We start from the raw sequence: 22,089 nt of genomic DNA on the forward strand, positions 1-22,089 counted from the left end.
TTCCAGGGGAAATAGAAGGGTAGCGGATAGCTGGTCTCCTAGAAGGTCACGGCTGAAATCTTCCACAGCCCTTGGCTCATTTGGAGTCAGGAACGCTAAGTGTGCATGGGCATCGATGCCCACTCATCAGCTCCCCTTAAGCCCAGGAGCTGAACGGATGGTTATTCTCTTCCTGAGCAGACCTTGTTTCCTCTCTCAAAAGGGGCTGAGGGGGTAAGCGCCGGGGGAATCATGGGCGAGGCTTCTGGAATGCAGGGGTGCCCTGGTTGAAGTGGCAGGGGCGGGGACCGGTTCTCTGACTTGGTGTGTGACCCGAGGCAGGCTGCTTCACTTCTCTAAGGCCCGGGCTTTCATTTAAAAAAAAAATGGCAATAATGCATCTATAAAAAATAAATGGTGACCACTAGGATTACTTTTTCTAATTGATTTTATTTATTTCAGAGAGGAAGGGAGAGGAAGAGAGAGATAGAAACATCATTGATCGGCTGCCTCCTGCACGCCCCACACTGGGGATCGAGCCCACAACCCAAGCATATGCTCTGACCATGAATTGAACTGTGACCTCCTGGTTCATAGGTCGATGCTCAACCCAATGAGCCACACCGGCCGGACGAGGATTGCTTTGTAAATGACCTTGCCATCGCTTAAACCTGCACGTATTTGCATTTCCCTCTTTCCCTCACACACTCCTGCAACCTACATGTCTTGTCATTTTCTAACCTGGACTCGTCTCTTTAAGCTGGTGGTAGTCCCCCCTTCAGACAAGACTCCCTTAGTGCCTGTGCGTTGCAGGTGCCGTGGGCACGCAGGACCAGGTCGTGGCTAGATCAGGTTCAGGGTCATCCCAGCTCCGCCACACTGGGCCAGTTAGACTTCCTCAGCCTCTGCCTCCTCATCTCACAGCGAGGGTGGACTGATGTCCCGATTCATCCTGTGAGAAGCCACTCAGGCATTCCCCATGCTGTGCTTTCTTAGTAAACAGAATTTTAAAACAAACGGGTATTATGCCTTAAACTTGTTTTAGCACTAAGAGATCCTCAAGTTTAAAGTGCGGTGGAAAGCTCTCGGGGCACTCTTGTTAACAAACTCTGAGTATTTTTTTTCTGGCTGAAGTGACCATCAGGTGATAAGATGTGTTTTGTTCTCCGGTCTACGTCATCCATTTGTTAAGCTTGCTTTTCTCCCATCTGGGCTGGAAATGCTGGAAATTCTCGGGAGGAGGCAGGCGGGTGTTTAGAATGATAACCGACCAGCCGCAGCATTATCCGCCGCCCTCGACACTGAGCTTTGTGGAAGGACGGTGCATTTAAAATGCTTCATTGTTAATAAATACGTCAGCTTGCTGTTGCCGTGGTACTCGGCAAAACAAATGTAGTTACGAATGAGGTTTTATTTTTGAACTCACCACGTTTTTCAACATCTTTTTCCCCTGTGTTTTCTCTTTCAGGCGCTAGACCAAGATAGAACAGCTTTGCAGAAGGTGAAGAAGTCTGTGAAAGCAATCTATAATTCTGGTCAAGGTAAGTACTCGTCAAAGCAGATAACATGAATTATAGGCAGTGTCTGCAGTTTTCTCTGTTGTTTGTAAGATGCTGAGGTTATGGAAGACTTGCTCCAAATGGAAAAAGCAGTAGGTTAAAGAAGTGCAGTTTCTCTCTCTCTTTTTTTTTTCCTCAGTCCAACCCTGCTACTGTTTCCAAAGTAAAAAGTAAAACATGAGTTGCAGTGGGTGATATTATTTAAAAACTTAGTAGATGGTGGATCACTTCGAAAGTTGTATAAACATCTAACCACCCTCCTGTATGCCTGAAAGTAATATGATGTTGACTGTCAACTGTAATAAAACATTTGTTAAATGCTTAGTGAAATTATAGGTAATTTTACCACAAGTGACATAGCAGATATTTAAAATCTCTGTGTCAATCTATAAACCAGTGGCCTCAGTTACACACAGAGGATCTTCCTCTCTGGAGGGTACCTTCCACATTTGAAAATCAGTGAAAGTCTACGGCCATGCTACCCTGGATGCATCCAATCTTGTCTGATCTTGGAAGCTAAGCAGGGTCGGGCCTGATTAGTACTTGGATGGGAGAAAATCAGTGAAAGTCAGAGACGGGCAGGGGGTGGGGGGACGTTAGATGGAGCCCTGGACGCATCTCCGGCTACTCCTGCCTTGTGGCCGAGGGCATGCCAGGTAACCTGTGTAGCCAAATGTTTTCACTCTGGGCCAGTGACTCTGTCACCTTGAAGATAAAAGCGTGTTGTCAGTGGGTAAGAAGGAAACCAAATTAAGATAAGCTGCGGGGAACCAGGGAAGTGAATGGTAGGTCCCAGCGCCCCAGGGAAGGAGAGGCTGGGAACAGAAAATGAGTTTCCAGCTCTCTTCCCTCACATCTCTTGTCAGTATTGCAGTGCCAGCTTGCGGACCCAGCGGGCAGGTCTCCTACGAAATCTCTTCTCTGTAACATAACAGAACCTGAAGGGAGGGCAGCAGGGTCTGATGGGAAGGGCACCGGCTTGAAGGGGGGCACAGGGAGCTTGGCATCCTCGCCCTGCCCCATGCGGTCACTGCACTTTTTGAACATCCATTTTCTCCCCGTAACACGGGGATCGCGGCATTATTACAAGGTTGTTGAAGGGACTTAATGAGCTCATATCTGCAAAGAGCCGGCCACCTCATGGGAGTGCAGTACGTGCCATACACTTACATTTCATATACGTTTTATATTTTATTTACACGATATTCATGATCATCATGAGATTATAGTGCTGGAAGGAACATGGAACGAGGCAGAACTCGGCCCCCGGCTGCTTTCCGGCCCTGCTCTCCTTCGGGCTGGGAACCCCGCCTCCTGAACTGGAAGCCTGTCTCTGGCCCTGAGAGCCCTGAGGCCTGTGACGCTCTATAATCTTCCTGTTCACACTTTTCACACCTGGCTCCTTGGTACCTCTCTCTAATTTCTTATGTCCAATAAAACACTAACTTCTAATTAAGGTAGTAAATGACAGTTGTCTCCTTAGTAGTGACCAAGTGTTGTTTTAAGGCTTGGCCCGAATTACACACCCAGTTTATAACTCCTGTCTTCGCTGTATGTGTGACTCCCACAGGGTGGCAGGCCTCAGAGGCACCCGCTGTCCGGGAGGAGGCGGACGGGTAACTGCGAGGCGGCACAGGGGCCTCTGAGGTGCTGGCATGGTTCTGTTTCTTGACTTGGGGGTGATTACATGGTTATCTCTACTTTTTGATCATTTACCAAATGCTACACTTAGGATTTATATACCTTTTCATATGCATGTATGTCTGTTATGCACTACTAAAAGTATATTTAAAATTTATGTACAAGTTGGTTCATCGAAGCATTTGGAAAAACAGAAAATAAACGGGGGGTTGCTAAATACACAAGTATATTATAAACAGAATGCTATACAGCCTTTATAAAAAAAAAAAAAAGAAACTAAGGCAGTGTAGACCTGAGTTTGAATCCTTGCTTTGTCACCACTTGTTAAAGGCAAGTAAATTATTAACTTCTCTAAATCTTAAACTGCCTCACCACAAAGTGAGAAAATAATAACTGACTTGCAGAATATTATCCGGGCAAAATGAGCTGGTATTTAAGGCCTCTGACGAACTGCCTGCTGCATAGTAGGTGCTTATTAGCACCTGGTGATGGGGGACTGGCACGGAAGCAGTAGCATGGTCCCCTCTGGTTAATTCAGACGTTCCACAAATGGCTGGGCCACTGTGATGTTCTAAAGAGCTTAATGAGCCATCATCTGCCTCAGGAATAAGTGTCACTTCTCCGTAATGTTCCCGTTTGTGCTCCAGGCGCTCGGCTTGTGAGCCGGGAGGAAGGGAGCCCCTGATGTGCAGCTGGGCGGTGCTGCCACGTTGACTGCTTGGAGCTCCATGCGACTCCTTTTCCCCAAGTGTCCTTGCTGAAGACACACTTCCTCCCGTGGCCACATCAGTGAGCGGCTCACGCAGGCTCTTCTGCTCGAGGGCTGTGCTTTTGCTTTCCAGCGTTTCCTTGGCCACCGCTGCCCTGGCTGCAGGAGCGGAGCTCGTCCCTGGCTGTGCGGGTGGAGAGTGCAGGCGTGTGCAGTCCGGTTGCCTTTCTCCTTGTGGTTGGGGCCACAGCTAAGGGAGCTTTGACCACCACCCCCTCCACCTTCACCTGGATTACCTCTGTGTCCTTCACCCTAGGTCTGCACTAGCTTGTAAATTAGCTTCTAGCCACATACGGCTTTTTAAAATTAAATCCATTACAATCATAATTTAAAATTCAGGTCCTCAGTCTCAGTGGCCACCTTCTGTGCTCAGCAGTCACTTGTGCCCAGCCCTGCGGCACAGGCATCTCCACCCCCACACACAGGTCTTGCTGCTACAGAACATGCAACCCATTGTACTGTAACTGTGGCCCAGTCTCTCTTGCATGAGACCAGGGAGTCTCAGCTCTGGCTGTTCTTTAGCATCGCCTGGAGAGCTCTGAACACACAGAAGCCGGGGTCCCTCAGGCCCACGCGCCTAGACCTGTTCCGCAGCAGGGCCCCTGGTATGGGGATGAAAATGAAACTCCTCCCTGGTGACTGGAATGTGCAGCTGGTCTGTCAGCTCCCTGATGAGGACTGTCCCATGTCCTTCATCTTTGTACTTTGTGTGCTTGTCAGTGTAGCTTATTAGTTTGTTCAGCGGATGTTTATTGGCACAGCTACTGTTCTAGGTGTGGGTGTGGGTGTGGGTGTGCTGGACAGTCAGACCGGATCGCTGCCTCCATGATTGTACAGCCTCGAGGGAGGGAGAGGTGTGAGCCAGGTCCTCCACAGAAGGTGTCGTAGTGACACCTGGGAAGTGCCGAGAAGGAAAGCTCCCAGGGCACAGGGGAGTGACGAGAGGGATCTGATGGAGCTTGAAGAGGGTCCTCAGGAGGACCTCTCGGAGGACATGGCATTCGCTGGGGGTTAATGCTCTACTGAGCTAAGCCAGACAAGCCCGTGAGGTAGGTCTCCATTACCCCCATTTTATCGATGTCGAGGTTGAAGCTTAAAGAGCCAGACTAACGTATGCAGGTGCCACACGGAGCAAGTGATGCAGCCAGAGCCTCGCTGGCTCCACCTTTGCTGTTTGCAGGTGCTCGGTGCCCACCTTCTACCTGACCCAGGGCGGGGCTTACCATATGGGGAACGAATTGCTACTTGTTGGCTGGATGGCTCCCTGAGGAGCTCTCCGTGAACGGCTTAAATATTCACGGATCGTGATTATTCGTGCACGCTCCCAGCAATGTGATCCATGGGACGACTTTGGGCGGCGTGGACATGTGGGGACAGACTCAGATCTCACGGACTGCTGGAACCTGGCGGTTTCTGCTGTCACCAACGACTGTAGCACACCCGGGGTTTGGTCAGCTTGTGTGGGCAGCACTAGGACATTTCATTCTTACAAAATAGCTGGATGAGTAAAACAGCGGCCCGGCAGATCTTTCCATGAGACAGGCTCCGTGGAATCCGCCCGGTTCCCGGCCAAGGGCTTTGGCCTCGTCCAAAGAAGCCACAAGAGGCTGCACCCTGGTATCTGTTTCCCAGTGTGTTTTCATAATGTTCTTGTTTTCTCACAGTGCTTAAGTGACACGAAACCATCTGATGCTCTTTAAAGATGTAGGAAGCATGTCTGTGTTTCTGCTCTGAGATTACAACCTCTTGTCTCCCCCACCCCCTTGGATGATTCAAAAGATGGTGGAGAAGGGTGGAGGGTCTTACTCTTAAAAGATGTTTTTATTGATACACATAGGCCTTATCAGTATTATAACAGCAGAAATCTTATTAGGAAAACCAGTATCTCCCTGGAAGTGCTTTAGTTGGAAAATGGCTCTGGGAGTTTGTCTCTTCCTCTTGCTGTCCCTGCTGTGTCTGAGAACATTTTAAAAACAAAACACGAGTTCTGTGGACTCTGTGGATCAAGGGAAAATTCTCCAAGCCATTTGTTTCTCTAAGTTTTGAAGTCTTAACGTTATTCATCTGAGAAGTAGACTGTCATTTAGAACAGTGGTTGCCAACCTTTCGGGCCTCACGGACCACCAGTTGGCGACCGCTGATTTAGAAACTGTGCCTTGGTGTGTGTCCCTCGCCCCCCTCCTCACTCCCCCACTCTCTTCCCTGATAGCACACGCTTTTAAAAGCTAGGAGTTTCTTGAACACGATAGAGATTTTAAAGTAAGTTGCAGTCATTGACTCTTTTTCTTTCAAAAGATGGAGCCTAATTTGCTTCCCCCTGAACGTGGCTCCAAGTGGTGGTTTTAAATATTTTGTCCATCATTTTTCATTGTTATTGACAGGAGCATTAGTCTGCTACGAGTTACTCTTGTCAGATTATCAACTACAGACCTTTAATTATAAGAGTTACATGTGAGTGATTCGCTGATGAAGCCCTCACCGAGCATGTAGCCATAGGGGATTGACAGAACACTCTTGGCTCACAGGGAGGTGATAGTATATGACAGGGTCTGAAAGCGACAAGAAAGTATGTCCTCGGCTCGGCTAGGGGATCTCAAATACCTGAATATAGCTCATTGGCATTTTATATATTTGGTCAAAACTGTATATGAAGTGCTGGGGAGCTGAGTGGGTAACAGAATTAAAAGAACAGCAGTGATTTCTGCACTCTTCAATTTACAGTTCATCGTGAAGTAAATAAATGTATTTACCTTCCAGCAACACTTTGTGAGGTTTTAAAGTCTGCATGCATAGGAAGTAGCCCATGGAGTCAAAACAACCCTTGAAAGTCCTTGGTTGCCGATTGAGTACACTTCAACTATCACTCCTTTGGTACTTATGAAATACCGACACTCCTTTAGGAGCCCTGGTATTTCACACACACACACACCTTTAAGTCAGTAATCCTTAGTCCAGGAAGAAGCCCCCTCTCCCCGCCCCCCACACCATAAGCACGTGAAGAAAGAACAGATTGCCACCAGTTTTTCCACCCCCGCCCCCATCCCCAACCGCCATCCCCCACCCGCCACTCACATGCCCATTGACTGGAATGGGGGCCCCACTGCTCTTTACATTGCTTTTGCTCTCTTGTTCTTTCGGTTGTACTAAGTTAAAGCTCCTCAGTTAAAGACACCATTGTGCTTTTCAGTTGTTCCCAACAATCCTTCTTGCTATAGTTTCTTTAAGGACCACTCTTCTTGAACAGACCCTCCTTAGCAATTACCGTCAAGATTCTAAGGCAGCGGTTCTCAACCTGTGGGTCGAGACCCCTTTGGCGGTCGAACGACCCCTTCACAGGGGTCGCCTAAGACCATCCTGCATATCAGATATTTACATTACGATTCATAACAGTAGCCACATTACAGTTATGAAGTAGCAACGAAAATAATCTTATGGTTGGGTCACAACATGAGGAACTGTATTTAAAGGGCCAGAAGGTTGAGAACCACTGTTGCCTACACCTTGCTGCTGCTTATTACAAATTGCATTTGGACCTCACTTTTGATGGCTTATGTCTCACCAAACTAGGCTTGTTTCTTCATGTATAAAAATGCTGCCCTTAAAGTATAGCTGAGAGCGGAGGGACGCTGGCCTCGGGCTTTATCTCTGTGTGGTGTTCTCCCCGGGTTTGCTGCAACCTGACCTCTTTCGCACATGCTCTCCTCACCACGTGGAGCATCACGTAGGAAGCAGGCCCATCACAGGTCTCCACGCAGACGCATCTGAAGGCAGCCGTGCTCTGATCATTCTGTGTTGAATTGATTTGTGCTTTGGATGTGGCCACGCATGTTAAAGTCTGCTTCTAGGACTGGAGGGACTTGCCAGCTGAGTCTTCAGCCAGGAAGGTAACTACTTACCGATTTTCTGACACCCCGTTTGGGTATGGAAATCAAGCCCGTGGCTATTGATGCTGAGGCGCTCCTCGTGGATAATCGATGCTGTGAGACAGACAGATTCGGGGCTGACGGGGATGACTTGGCACGGCCAGTCTGTCACCTGCAGTCACGGACGGCAGGAGGGTGTTCTCAGATCTCCGTGCTCCGGGTAACTGCGCACACCTGCTCTTGTTCTTTCTGGAGAGCTGCAGGGGCTTCTGCTCTGGGACACCCTGGGAAAATGGCATTTTCTGTTTGTTTGCTTTTTATTGTTCTCATTGTGAAGGTAAAATGTTTATTAACACACTTGCTGTGTGATGAGCTAAAAGAAGAAAACACTAATTAGCCATGTTTCTTTCCATTGTATGTATTCTGAATTACAGACGGCATCCTTAGGTGGCATGGCACAGAAGTTTTCAGTCAATTTTAGGGGATTTTGGAACCATTAATTGATACAACTAGTATGTTAGTACATGATCTATGCGTGTAATCTATACAGTATTAATACATAATAAGTGGTTAGTAAATCAGCTTTGATTGGAAAGGTGTGCTTTAAAATGATTTGCTGACAGGTGTGCCTGAGCCAAAACTGTCTGGAGAGACGTGCAGAGGTGTCTGCCCAGGCCAGGCCCTGCTCTAGGCCAGGAACCCGTCTTTAATGGGTTCTTTACTTACTTTACACATGGTTTATAGACCAAGAAGCTGAAGCTGACAAGGACTGCAGGGGTCCTCAAACTTTTTAAACAGGGGGCCAGTTCACTGTCCCTCAGACCATTGGAGGGCCGGACTATAGTTTAAAACAGGGGTCCTCAAACTTTTTAAACAGGGGGCCAGTTCACTGTCCCTCAGACCGTTGGAGGGCCGGACTATAGTTTAAAAAAAAACTATGAACAAATTCCTATGCACACTGCACATATCTTATTTTGAAGTAAAAAAACAAAATGGGAACAAATACAATATTTGTATTTGCATGTGGCCCGCGGGCCGTAGTTTGAGGACCCCTGGACTAAGGCATGTACCCAAGGCCACAAACCTAACGAGTTAAGTAACCTTTGTCTCCCAGCATAGGTGCTTGGTGAAAGCTTGTGAATTAAAAATAAAATGTGGGGAGGTGTTTTTAAACTGCACCATTGAAAAGCAAGCGTGGCTCCACTGAGTGGTGGGGGTCATACTGTGGGAGGCCAGCATCGGCTAGGAATTGGTGGTTTCCTTTCTAGCTTTTGTTGGGGGCCACCAGCAAACCGAAGTGTGATGTGGATTTCACCTGGCAGTTAGGAAGCCCGAGGGATGGAGCCGGAAGAGGGGATGGCCTGGCCGTAGCAGAGCGTCTGCAAGTGCCTGTAAATGCAGGAGCCGCCCTGGGAGCTCCGCAGGCATCGGTTCTCGGGGTTGTTAGTGGATTTTGTCAGTTTCTGCAGAAATGGAAGTCTGCAATGCTGAGCTTCAGATAACAAACATCCTAGGAGTTGGGGTAGATTCTTACAGAGGCTGAGCTAGAGTTTTGACCTGCAACCCAGGTATGTGCACAGGTCGACGCTCTAACCACTGAGCGCACTGACCAGGGCAGGAACATTCTTTAAATAATGTCAGAACCCTTCCTCGTGCTATATAAAGAAATACATTACATTGGATTGAAGACGTAAATGTGTGTTTTTAAATACACATTAGAAGGTTTAGGAACATAAGGCAGGAAACCCAAGTCTTTTCAGTAAAGATTGCCCAGGCCAACGATAGTCAAGTTTTTACATCTGATGACATTAAAAAATGACATCTTTGTGCTGGTGAGATTATAGAGAAAGAGACCCTTTCCTATTGTTGCCATTGGGGATATAATGGCTACAGCCAGCTGCTTTGGAAAGAAACATGACAATATTAATAAAAATTTGAAATGCACACCCTACCCCTCACCAGTTCTGCTTTTGTGAATATATCTTTTCAGAGATAAAGTGGCCGCATACAGGAGCTTGTGTATAAGGACATTTATTGCAGCCTTGTTTTTCGTTTGCAGAAACTGGAAGTCATCTCTCAGGAGGTGCATGGTTATATAAATTGTGGTAGAGTTTGTTATGGAATATAATCGTGGTGAAAATAATTCATTGCATTTAATTGTACTGAGTTTTTTCATCTTTGTTCACTAGGAAAAAAGGAAGCCATAGAGTCTTGTAATAATATCCCATCAGTTTGTTTGTTTATTAAGTGAGAAAAAGGGGAGAAAACCCTTATATTTGTGTCTGTGTCTGTGTGTATATTTTTTAAGCATTCAGAAAGTTCTGAGATTTCACTCAAGATGATCACCTTTGCTTATTTCAAGGAGATGGGATTAGAGAAGAGGAAGGGAAATAATTTTTGTCTTTCTACGTCTTAGGATAATGTCAGAATTATTTTTGTAATTTTATTAACAAATTTAATTAGAATTTTTTAAAAATATATTTTATTGATTTTTTTACAGAGAGGAAGGGAGAGGGATAGAGAGTTAGAAACATTGATGAGAGAGAAACATCGATCAGCTGCCACCTGCACATTCCCTACTGGGGATGTGTCCACAACCAAGGTACATGCCCTTGACCGGAATCGAACCTGGGACCTTTCAGTCCGCCGGCCGATGCTCTATCCCAGTGATGGTGAACCTTTTGAGCTCGGCGTGTCAGCATTTTGAAAAACCCTAACTTAACTCTGGTGCCGTGTCACATATAGAAATTTTTTGATATTTGCAACCATAGTAAAACAAAGATTTATATTTTTGATATTTATTTTATATATTTAAATGCCATTAATCAACCAAAAAAAATGAGTTCGCGTGTCACCTCTGACACGCATATCATAGGTTCGCCATCACTGCTCTATCCACTGAGCCAAACCGGTTAGGGCTAATTAGAATTTTAAAAGTGGGATTAGTACTACACAGTATGTGTAGAATAGTATAAAAGAACATACCACTTCCCCCTCTAGCCTGGCACTATAATTCATGGCTCGTATTACATGGCTTTACTATTGCAGTTATAGCTCATTGTATTTTATGTGCCTGGCACAGGGCCAGCGCTGAGTATGTTTTGAAGGAAAGAAAAAGACTTGTTCGAAGAGACTTCACTACATGCGGTGAGCATTTTACTGAGCACTAACTGTGTGCCCAGCCCAACGCTGGGACCTGGGTATACAACAGATTCGCTGACGCTGGGGACCGTGCACTGCAAAAGGCCCAGGAGAGAATGACTAGCAGGTGTGCCCAGGAGGTTACACTTGCATTTGACCTTGAAAGAAGCAGTGGCGAGAAGATGGGGCTTAGAATCAAATGAAGCTAAAGTCTAATCTGGCCTCACCATTGAGTTTCTCTTTTTTATCTATAAAACTGCCTGAAAGGTGTGTGGGGATATTCACAGGGACAGGTGCCACTACACGGGCACTGCTGACCAACGGCGTCATAATTACAGTCACAGAATCACAGACTAGCCGTTGTCGCCCTATTACTGGAAAAGGAAGTTCCCGTGTAGTTACTGCTGCAGGGTTAATGCTGGGACGTGTGTGTGAAAGCCCTGACGGAACATGTCACATGACTAGTGCAGGGGGCTCATCTCCCCAGAGCAGTTGAAATCCTGACAGAGTGGCCCTTTCTGGTTTGGTTGGTAAGACAATATTATTTTGTCCTTTTTTCAGATCTGAAAGGAGTCCCCTAGCTCTTAGAATTATCTTACCTTCTGCAACAATCCCAGGAATGCCAGAACTTGCGTACAAATACTTGAAAAGCACGGATCTCCACAATTGGCGACTCAGATCTCTCCATCCCCACCTACTTTCTCCCCAGCCCCCACTTGACCAACCTCCCACAAGGCCCCTGGCAGTTGGATGTAGTGGGCATCTTAAAACAGCTCTGTCCTGCTCTCTGGAATGCCCTGAGCTGCTCTGGCCACTTCCTGCCTCCCATCCAGTCACACCCATGTCTGTGACAGCACTTCCCACCCTGCAGCCCCACCAAAGCCCTGTCTTTTCCTCTTCTTTGCTAAACCCCTGAATTTACATTCCATTCAAATTGCTTACTGTGCTCTGTAATCCTCCCCCCTTCCGCCCTGGGCTCCCTCTTCTCTTCACCAGCATCCTGGATCCTTGCCCTCACGGAGCCTGTTGGAGACCTGCTTGGTAAACCTTAACTTTGTACAGAGGGATGTGTGTGTCTGTATCATCTTCCCAGTGAATTGTCGTTCTTAGATTTATGATGCAGCCCGTAAGAAAAATCCTTAAAATGTGAGGCATAAGTGGCTATGCTGGTTGATGTTAGATACATCTCTCTGTCAGCATAGGTGTAGAGGGAATGATGTCTGATATACATGCCAGGCCCTGTTCTAAGCAACTTACATTTAATTCCCAACATTTCTACCCTCAATAGGATTATTAGGATTATTTCAAGATCTAGTTCACTGAATTAGCTCTTGTATTTTAAAATATGTTTGCACTAGGAAGTTTTATATAGATATGTTGTACATACATATGTGGTTAATGTGTACACACACGCATGTCCATAGATACACATATAGATATTGACTGTATGGTTATTCAGTTGTGGAATTAGCAGAATGTACAGGCTCCCTGCCCTAGCCTGTGCTTACATACCCAGTCTCCCCTTCTGCTGCTCTCAGACCACATTTATGTTTCATCTGCCCAGGAAGCGTGATTCTCCCCGTGCAGAGTTCTGGGGAGGTTCTCTGTGATGCTGTGAAAGGCATTGGGTCAGAAAGGGCTCTTAACTGGTTGGTAGGCACATGGGTCTTCGGTTTTCCTTTGAAATATTTTATCATTTCAAGCAAACACACCAAAAACCTGATACTTTATTGACCACGGAGACCCTTCTGGTGGAAGCAGCTGGCAGGCAGGTGGCCGGTTCTTCTCTGTCAGGTGTCGGTGGGAGTCTCTGCAAGCGGAAACGCTTCGGCCTCCAGCAGAAGGTGTCGTGGTAGCGGCGGCTCCAGAGAGAGATCCACCACGGGCGCCCGTCTGCCCAGCCCATGTGGCCTTTCCTTGGTGTGTTTCTGAGCCTCTTCTCTGAGTGAATGCCGGCAGCAAGCAGGGCTGCGTCTTCTCTGTACTGTCTCAGCCCGAAATGCTGACCTCCACTGCAGGCGCCGTGAATGTCTAATGTGCTGCTGATCGGGAGGCTGCGGCCGCGTTCCATTCCCCGGGCGGCCTGACACTTGTCCTCTGCTGTGCTGAGCCTGCCTCCCCAGCACAGACCGTGTTCCGCTTCTCCAGTGCCCGTTGCCCTCACGCTGTGATTGACGGGGGTCTTCGAGAATGAAATATTTTTTAAAAAATTTTTATTGATTTTAGAGAGGAAGGAGGGAGAGGGTAAAGAGATAGAAACATCAGTAAGAGAGAGGCATTGATCAGCTGCCTCCTGCATCCCCTACTGGGGATTGAGCTGGCAACCCGGGCATGTGTCCTGACCGGGTATCGAACTGGGTATCGAACTGGGGACCTCTTGGTTCATGGGTGGATGCTCAGGCACTGAGCCACACCGGCTGGATGAGAGTGAAATACTTTAAAATTCCATCTCGATTATCGAACAACCTAGGAGGCTTAAGAAGGGAATGTGTCTTAAATTCCTGAAAAGGAAATCAGCAAATCCAAGCCACCGGGCGCTTCCTGAGCCTCCCACGGAAAACCCGCGGTGCTGGCTGTTGGGCGGGGACGCAGAGGTGAGCCAGAGGCCATCCTGCCTCTCTGGTTGGTGGGGGGGCTGGAAAGAGCTCTACTCACACAAACATGATACAACACGGCAGGAAACACCACCGAGGAGGCTCAGGGGATCACGGGCAAGGAAGGCTCATGGCCCACTCAGGGAAAGGCTTTATAACGAGAAAGGTGTTGAATTTATAAGCCTTTAAAGATAGGGTCTTAGTAGTTAGGATTTTGTTAGGTACATATTTGTTCATTTATTCATTCAGTAGGCATTACACATCTCCCGTGGGCCTCTATACAAATCCACGCCTCCCTGTCCTCGCGGCAGGAGGAGAGACGTGGAGAGTGAGCGTGGCGTCTGGAGCGCTCCACGGGCACGTGCTGCCATCACCTCGCGCACAGCCCTGGGCCGTGCCAGCCCCTCCCACGCTGCAGGACTCCTTCCCGCAGGTGCCGGGTGGACAGTCCCTAGCACGTCACTTACCAGTGCTGCCCCTCAGGGCCAGCGCTCAGAAAACATGAAAGTAACATTAGTTGCAGGGAGATTCATGTTAGAACACGAGGGCTTGGCTTTGGCATTCCAGGGCTGATTTTTCTAAGCAGAATTTTCTCATTTCCTGATCATCGTAGTTTCTTAATTGCTTGAAAGTATGATGATTACTTGACCCCTCAACCTGTGGGGAGTCCATGGGTTGATGGGGATAGAAGTGAACTAAACGCTGTGATGGCGAAAGGGAGACCTCCTTCCATTGTGAGAACACTCAGTGCCCGCTAACCACCTCCTGGACGTGTGCGGTAAAAATAGACGGCGTTTCTCCCTGCTGCTGGGAGTTTCCAGTGATCGATCAATGTTCACAACAGCTCGGTTCTGTGGCAAACAACAGCTCAGGCTCCTCTGTCTTCTTCTTTTTCAGACCATGTACAAAATGAAGAAAACTATGCCCAAGTTCTGGATAAGTTCGGGAGTAATTTTTTAAGTCGAGACAACCCAGATCTTGGCACCGCTTTCGTCAAATTTTCTACTCTTACAAAGGAACTGTCCACCCTGCTGAAAAATCTGGTAAGCCATTTCATAAGTGATTTTTTTCTTATTAATTAGAGCCAAACAGCTTTTGAGTCCTAAGTATGGAGTCACAAGTAAAGAAATGCCATGGTGAGACTCCTGGAATTTGTACCTCCCGCCCAGCTGATAGCGGGTAGATTTGTAGAGTTGGAGAGAAGCAGGTTGACCTGAATTCCTTCCACCTTCTACCACTGTTTTGTCTCTGTCTCGGATGACTTTTAGCAGCTTTTGCCTTTTCATTGGTTGAAAGAGTGATGACGCTGTCTGTGTCGGACACACACGTTCCATCTCACGTGTGTGCAGGCGACCATGCATTTCGATCCCTGATTTACAAATTAATTAACCTCTCCCAGTGCCCCTCATCCTTATAACCCGCTACCAAGAAAAAGATTTTGAGGTTCAGGGAATCTGGGGTTTCCGAAGCATCCCTAAGGCCTGGGCACTGCAGCTGCTGACCCTGGGAGGAGACACGGAGTTGGGGGTGGGGACCTGGTCACCAGGCGGTACTGTCTGGGCACCCCCAGGTTGTGCCCACCAGCCTCACACTGTGCCACACTGAGAAAGGTCCGCTCTGTGAACTGATTCAATCGGGTCTCATTTCTCCGGAGTCCCGAGAGGCAGGAGCACAGGGAGGTTGGAAGGTGTGCTTTCCCCAGCCTTTTCCGGAGGAGGAGGAGGAGGAGGAGGAGGAGGAGGAGGAGGAGGAGGAGGAGGAGGAGCTGGCGCTGTGTCTGTCCTTTCCCTCCCCCGTCTCTCTCTAGTGCGCCTTGGCCTCCTGTAAGGATCCAGATCTCACACTCAATGCCTTGACCCCGATAGGCACTGTGGCCTCACGAGAGAATCTTGGGAAAATGAAACCTTTTCTGTAGAACGTTAACCCGAATAGTTGACACATCAGAATATTTCTCCCCTATTGTGCTGGATAAATATACGTGTGTATGTATCTGCCTTCCTGCAGTGTAACTCTAATTGTGATTTAGGCCATTGACTTAGTCTTAAAGTGACAATGAACCTTAAAGAAAAGAAAAGTTGAAGATAGAATATGTCTTATTTTTAAAAACTCTCAAAGGATCATTTTGATCTTAGCACATACGTATTTCTATCCTTTGGGGTTTTTTGATAAATTCATGATATTCCTGTAAATCTTACATTATTTCAGTCTCTATTCAGAAGGGCCCTCTCATTTCTCCTTCCTCTGGGCTTCACCTGCCTCTTTGCTGGTGGCATAGCTCAAAGGGAGGTGCAGTGGGAAGAAAGGAAGTGACAGCAGACTGACGATTCCCTTTGGTGGTAACTGGTGAGGGCTGGCTGGGCAGGAAGCTCTGTTTTCCCCAGGGTCACTCTTTTCCCAGGGATATCTCCCCAACCTCTCATTTCCAGGAGACCCCATCTGCTTGGCTTCAGCCAGGAGTCATCGCTTCCAGGTTTCCCGGACCAGTCCATTCCCACTCTTCCCCCCACGGCAGGTCCCTTCGCGCTGTGTGCATCTGCCATCCACACGAGCCAAAATCCCAACCTCACTTCTCTGCTGTTCCTGCACCAGCCGTCTGTAGTCTCTCTCCCTTTCGCTGGGATTTCTCCCTCTAGTCAGAGCCCTCTCTGTGGTCAGCATCTCGCGAAGGTGAAGTGGTGAGCTCTTTCCTCCCAGAAGTGGCCTGTGGAGTGTGGCTGGGGGATGCCGCCTCTCAGTGGGGAGAAGCCACAGGATTGTGGGCATGATCTGGTTCATCGATGTTGTTTACAAGGTTTTGGTGTCAAGGTTTTAAGTGCATGGCCTTTGGTTGGGGGTATATGCTAGGTGACCTTAGCATCTTAAAACATTATCAATACTCCTTTCGTTGGCTTACCAGTCTCGCTGAACCCACCCTGCCTCCAGTTAAGGATGCCTTGCTAGTCAGAGCCTAGTGCGGACACAGCATTGTTTGTTTTACTGAAGCAGAGGCTATTCCTTGTTTCCAGGCCTTGTATCTTCTGGTTTTCTGCTTTGAATGCCCTTTTGTAGTTAATGTATTGATGAATGAGGCTTTCTTTACAATCAGCGTCCTTGACTTTAAAAAAAACAAAAGGAAAACTAAAGAACAAAAAGAAAGGATGCTGTTGAGTTTTAGCTGTTTCCAAGTATGTTTTGTTATTCATGCAATTAATACAATATGGAAATTATTTCCCATCCTTCCTTGAACCTTTTCAAGGAAAGCAGTGAGGCCATTGCCTGGGCTGCTCTGTTCCCAGTGTCGGGCCGGCATGGCCTGCGATGCTGGCAAGGCCGGGAGTCAGCCCATTGCCTCCGTTCAATCACCAAACCACAGAGCGGGGCGGGGAAGGAGTACCCGTGGGTGGAATAGATTCTCCATAGGCAGAGGGAAACGACTGGCCCCAAGAGCTCCCGTGGAGCAGTAGTTTTAGAAAATATATGTGAACCCTGTTTGAGATTAGTAGGCAGGGCCCAGAAGGACCCTCTGCCTCTGGCTCTGTGGTCCCTGAGCCTCTGCAGAGCAGAGCTTGCCTAAGAGCCCGAGCGCCCCCAGCAGCTGGAGGGCGGCGTTGCTTCAGAGCCCGTGAAGCCCAGCGCAGATTTCTCCATCAGCCTGGCATTTCCTGTTTGCAGTCTCTGGCTGCAGGGCATTGTGGTTTGGGTTGAGGATGCTTTTATCTTTTTTTCTTCTTCTTTTCTTCCCCCCCAAAGAGAAGAGCTGGAAATGCACAGGCTGGATGTAGATGGCTGGCAGATTATTTCTCAAGTTCTTTGAAACACTGAAAACTGCCGAGAGCTTGGGTATACTCAGCGGTGAATTGGCAGCCACTGGGTGCCCTGGGCTTAAGAAACCCCCCTCTTTTCGCAGAATGGCGATGCATCATTGGGGGGTCAGTGACCCCAGACACCCCTCGTGTCCTGGTGCGGCACTGCCCGCTCGTGTTGCGGGTTGCGGGACAGTCTCTGGAAAGCCGTCCAGCCCTGCGGGTGGAGGCGGTGAAGAGGGAGGTTTTCCTTTCCCTTCTGTTATAAACGAACATGTTCCACATACAAGTTTCAGAAATAGGGAGTAAATTAAATAAGAAAGTAAAGATCATCGTGTCATTCTAACTTCTAACTAATGTCCTCTGAAGCAATTTTATACATTTATACACACAGACACTGGGTGTACCTAGCGTCCAGTCCACAGTCTCTTATCCAAAGCCCTTGGGGTAGGATGTTTCAAAATTCAGAATTCTACAGATCTCAGAAGGTGACGGATTGCATGTTACGTTACACACACACACACACACACACACACACACACACACACACTCACACTGGTGACTTCCTAGGGCCTAGGCCCTCATAATTCAGCGCAGTTTTACCTCTGCAGTGAAATGCGTGAATATTTGCATAAAGTGGGATAAAGACTGGACTGAAGAGCACCACCTACGATAAAGGGACCTTTCGGGTTCAGAGACCTTTCCTGGCTTCCCCGACCCTGGTTGTCTGGGAAGCGATGTGAATTCCTTTGAGAAAGGCTGGTGTAGGTGGTGTGCTGGGTCAGGTGATCCATTTTACTTCTTTGTTTGTTTCCATCTTATTCCATTTCTCGCCTACACTTCCAGAATTTATTTCTTATTTGCATTTCAATATGGAATGTCTGATATTGAGGCTGGTTGCTTCTTTACAGGTGCCTCTTTATTTTTTTTATTACTCCATTTGGTCCCTTTAGGTTTAAACATGAAGGAACGGCCTACTCATTCCGTCTCCGACGAGTGGGTCACTACATCTTCCACTAGAAAGAATGGGCCCTTCTCTTGACTGGTTGCCCAACCGTGTTGAGCAATTGGAAGCGCAGAGAGTAGCAGAAACCCCACGACGTTGAAGTCAGATAAAGCGGAGGTCAGGTCTCTGCCCACCATTCTCCAGCGAGGTCACAGAGGCAGACTCACTCGCTCACTCGCACATTCATCCAGAAAACAGGGATATTAGAGAGGCCTCAGGGGCGAGAGACCCCTGGGCTGAGCCACAGATAATGAGTAGATGCTTATGAAACTATTCTCTTGGGCTTTTAGAGGCTCTTTTCCTTAAATAGGAACATTGAACAGCATTCTGCATTGATCGTTAGATACTATACTTCGGTACTTTAAACATTAGAAGAGACTTTGCAGATTCTGGCCCTGGCTCAGCCAGCATTTAACTACGGGATAGCTCTGCTCCAGGCTCTCTGCTGAGCTGACTGTCACATTCTGTCGAAGAGATTGCTGCTACAGAATATGGTCATAGTTTACACGGACGCGCCAGTTAATGTCATAGGGAAGATGGGCATGGGTATAGGCCCAGATTCCTACGCTTCCTGCTTTTCGCCGCCCACACGTAGAGGAAACTTACTTGGTTTCCTGGCATCACAGGCGTATGGTCGAAGGAGGTTTTTCTTCTGCATGGGTGGCCTTGAGATACAGCAAGTGATGGTGGCTTCCACAGCCACCATTTAGATAAATTCTTTGAATTCTAAAATATTCAATGAGGATCGAGTGAAGTGAGACTTCAAAATATGAAGACCTGGCCCAGCACGGGAGGACCGTGCAGACAAAGGCAGCACAGAAGTCTGCTTTCTTACCCGTTAAATGAAGACACGTCTACTGTGAGGTGTTGCTTTCTCCCAGTACGTGGCAAGCCTGTGCGCTCATTGATTTAATTTATTACGTTTTTAACTTGTGTCTTGGAGGTGCTTCCTAAGTAAAAGCTTATTGTTGTAAAACGTATAGTGTGATAGAGATGTTCAGTGAAGGCAAGGAAAATGTGATTTGAAGCGTGGTTTTGTTCTAGTTTACACATAACAAATTATACACGACATGCATGGAAATGAAATTAAATGTCTGAAAATTGATCGCTGCAAACTAAGTGATTAATTATTTCAAACACAATAAAGAAATCTTTAGGGTCGGGATGTCTTTTTCAAACCATAATGAAGCTAGATAGGCTTTTTTTCCTCTTGCTTTCTCGTTTATTTTGGTCTTAAAATCTTCGCTACGCCCCCTGTTCTTACAATTATCCTGAAATGAAATCAGATGCTGCACATAATGCAAAGGAAAATGGTGCTTTCCTTTTCATTCTTGATGTAGGGAGATGACGCTAAACGCAACCCATCATTGACTGAAATTGAATTCGTCAGAACATAACGCATCATTCTACATTAAGGAAGTCTCGTATTCCCCGATTCCCCTACACCTACCCATTTTTCTCTGTAAAACTCCCAGGAGAGCCAAGCTTTTCCCTTCAATTCAGTCTTGTCCGTTCGAAGCCTTTGGCACAATAGAGTAATTGGGTTCCCGCCTTCCCTTAGACCTTTCCCAGGGCTCCAGAGCAGCCACTCACCTCTGCTCTCTCCTCCTGGTGGTTATGTCTCAGACCACAGGCAGGCGGTCTTCTCTATGGGAACATGGGGCTCCCTTAGGCAGTGGTGCCCAGAAGACCTACATCATCTCGCCTAGAAAGCTTGTTTACACAGGGGTGGTTGCACCTCGCCCTCCGAGCGTCCAACTAGGTTTGAGATTTCTGTTCTAACACGTTTTCAGGGGGTGCTGACGCTGTTGGCGGCCTGAGGGCCACATGTTGAGAACCACTAATGAGGACTGTCATTCTGGACAGAGATTCAGAATTCCCTAGGGCTGTAGGGAAGCTGTACCTTTGTTCCTCCAAATCCATTACCTAATTAATTGCTTTTACCTTTATTCACTCCATCTGGTCCACATCCTATATTAAATCAAATCACAAGTTGAGTGAGAAATAGGCTGCTGGTTGATCATATCGCCCTCTTGTGCTTCTGTGTAATACTTCTTTTTAATAACTTTCTGAATACAAAAATAATACCAGTTCATTCTTGAAAACTTAGAAAATACAGGGGAAAGGGGACTAAAATAAAAATCACCAATAACCTCCACTCCTGAGGAGTTGAAATTTATCTATATCTCTGTGTCCTCTAACCATTTTTCAGTTTACACATACATCTTTTTTATATGTATTATTTTATTTTTATTTATTTTTTTAACATATTTTATTGATTTTTTACAGAGAGGAAGGGAGAGAGATAGAGAGTTAGAAACATCGATGAGAGAGAAACATCGATCAGCTGCCTCCTGCACACCCCCCACTGGGGATGTGCCCGCAACCCAGGTACATGCCCCTGACCGGAATCGAACCCGGGACCTTTCAGTCCGCAGGCCAACGCTCTATCCACTGAGCCAAACCGGTTCCGGCTATATGTATTATTTTAATCCTAAATTTTTAACAACATTGGGTTTATACTGTAGTGCTATTTTATAGCCCAGTTTTCATTTATTTATATATTTTGCAATGTTTTCCTATTTTGTGAAGTATTACAGCCTAAGGCCCTTTGTTTAATTAGGAGCATACAGCCTCCGGGAGCAGAGTGGCCTGGTTGAAGGGAAGGGAGCCCCATTACCAGCAGCCTCCCTCCCCAGGTCTGCAGAGTCACAGGCCCCGCCCCATCCATGACTGTGCCCGCAGCAATGGAGCATGCCCATCATTCCACTGAAACTCACTTCCCCAGTCTCCTGGTGTGAACTTCCCATTGTTCCCGGCTTTCACTGTTTGCAGTTACACTCGAGAGCATCTCTGCAGCCTCTGCATGTGTGTGATGATAGTTACTTAGGTGCTGGCCTTCGTCACTGCGTGAGTTCATTTTGTAATATTTGCATTTTCCCTTCCTTCGCTGGGCCAGCTGGTTAGGAAATGGGCAGAAGCTGCCTGTAGCCAGGATCCTGCAGTCTCTCCTCGCCCGGCTCACACTGAAAGCTCTCCTTGCGATATTTGAGACTTTTTCAAAAGGTGGTGTTTATACTGCAGTAAAGTGATGACGTGACCCTTCTAACGCCTCAGCATCACAGGGAACTGTTCAGTTAACGTTTAATTCGTTACTGGGTTGGGGGCCACGCTCTGCTGCTGAGGCAGTGAGTGTGTCCCTGCTGCGGTTTCCTGTTGGTCAGCATTTTTTCCTGCTGTGTTTAATGTGTCCCCAGAGCTCATATTATGTATAAGGTTATAGTAACTGGAGGGTACATTACAGACCTGATAGGCCTGCCATGTTCTCAGGGCCAGAGTGAGCGGGGACACAGCCAGGTGGAGGCATGTCCGGCCTAGAGCTGTCTTCCCAGTTGTCAAAGCTGCTGGCTGGAGGTGCCCTTGGTCCCTCACCCCAGCGTGTCCTGGGAGCAGCTCTTGCCGGCCCATCCCTCTCCAACTTACCCAGGGAAACGGGCTGACCTGCAGGAGCTGGCTCATTGTTTTAATTGGATCCGCAGCCGCCTAACTTCCAGGAAACCGTCTCTGCCTGTGAAGGGAAGGAGAGAGAACCGAGGGGCAGGGGAGGGAGGTGTCAGAATTAATGCAGGATGCCCTGACCGGTTTGGCTCAGTGGATAGAGCTTCAGCCTTCGGACTCAAGGGTCCCCGGTTCGATTCCAGTCAAGGGCATGTACCTTAGTTGCGGGCACATCCCCAGTAGGGGATGCGCAAGAG

At 47.5% G+C, this 22,089-nt stretch overlaps 1 protein-coding gene across 1 annotated transcript in view; it reads left to right on the plus strand.

Annotated features, from left to right (window-relative positions):
• ASAP1 (ArfGAP with SH3 domain, ankyrin repeat and PH domain 1) overlaps positions 1 to 22,089 on the plus strand; it is a 162,384-nt gene that overhangs the window by 87,536 nt on the left and 52,759 nt on the right. Inside the window, 2 exon segments of the mRNA XM_014459676.1 lie at positions 1,448 to 1,520; positions 14,444 to 14,589. Coding sequence (XP_014315162.1) covers positions 1,448 to 1,520; positions 14,444 to 14,589 — 219 coding nt within the window.

Source organism: Myotis lucifugus, unplaced genomic scaffold (assembly GCF_000147115.1).
Source record: "Myotis lucifugus unplaced genomic scaffold, Myoluc2.0 scaffold_113, whole genome shotgun sequence".
Classification (NCBI taxonomy): Eukaryota; Metazoa; Chordata; class Mammalia; order Chiroptera; family Vespertilionidae; genus Myotis; species Myotis lucifugus.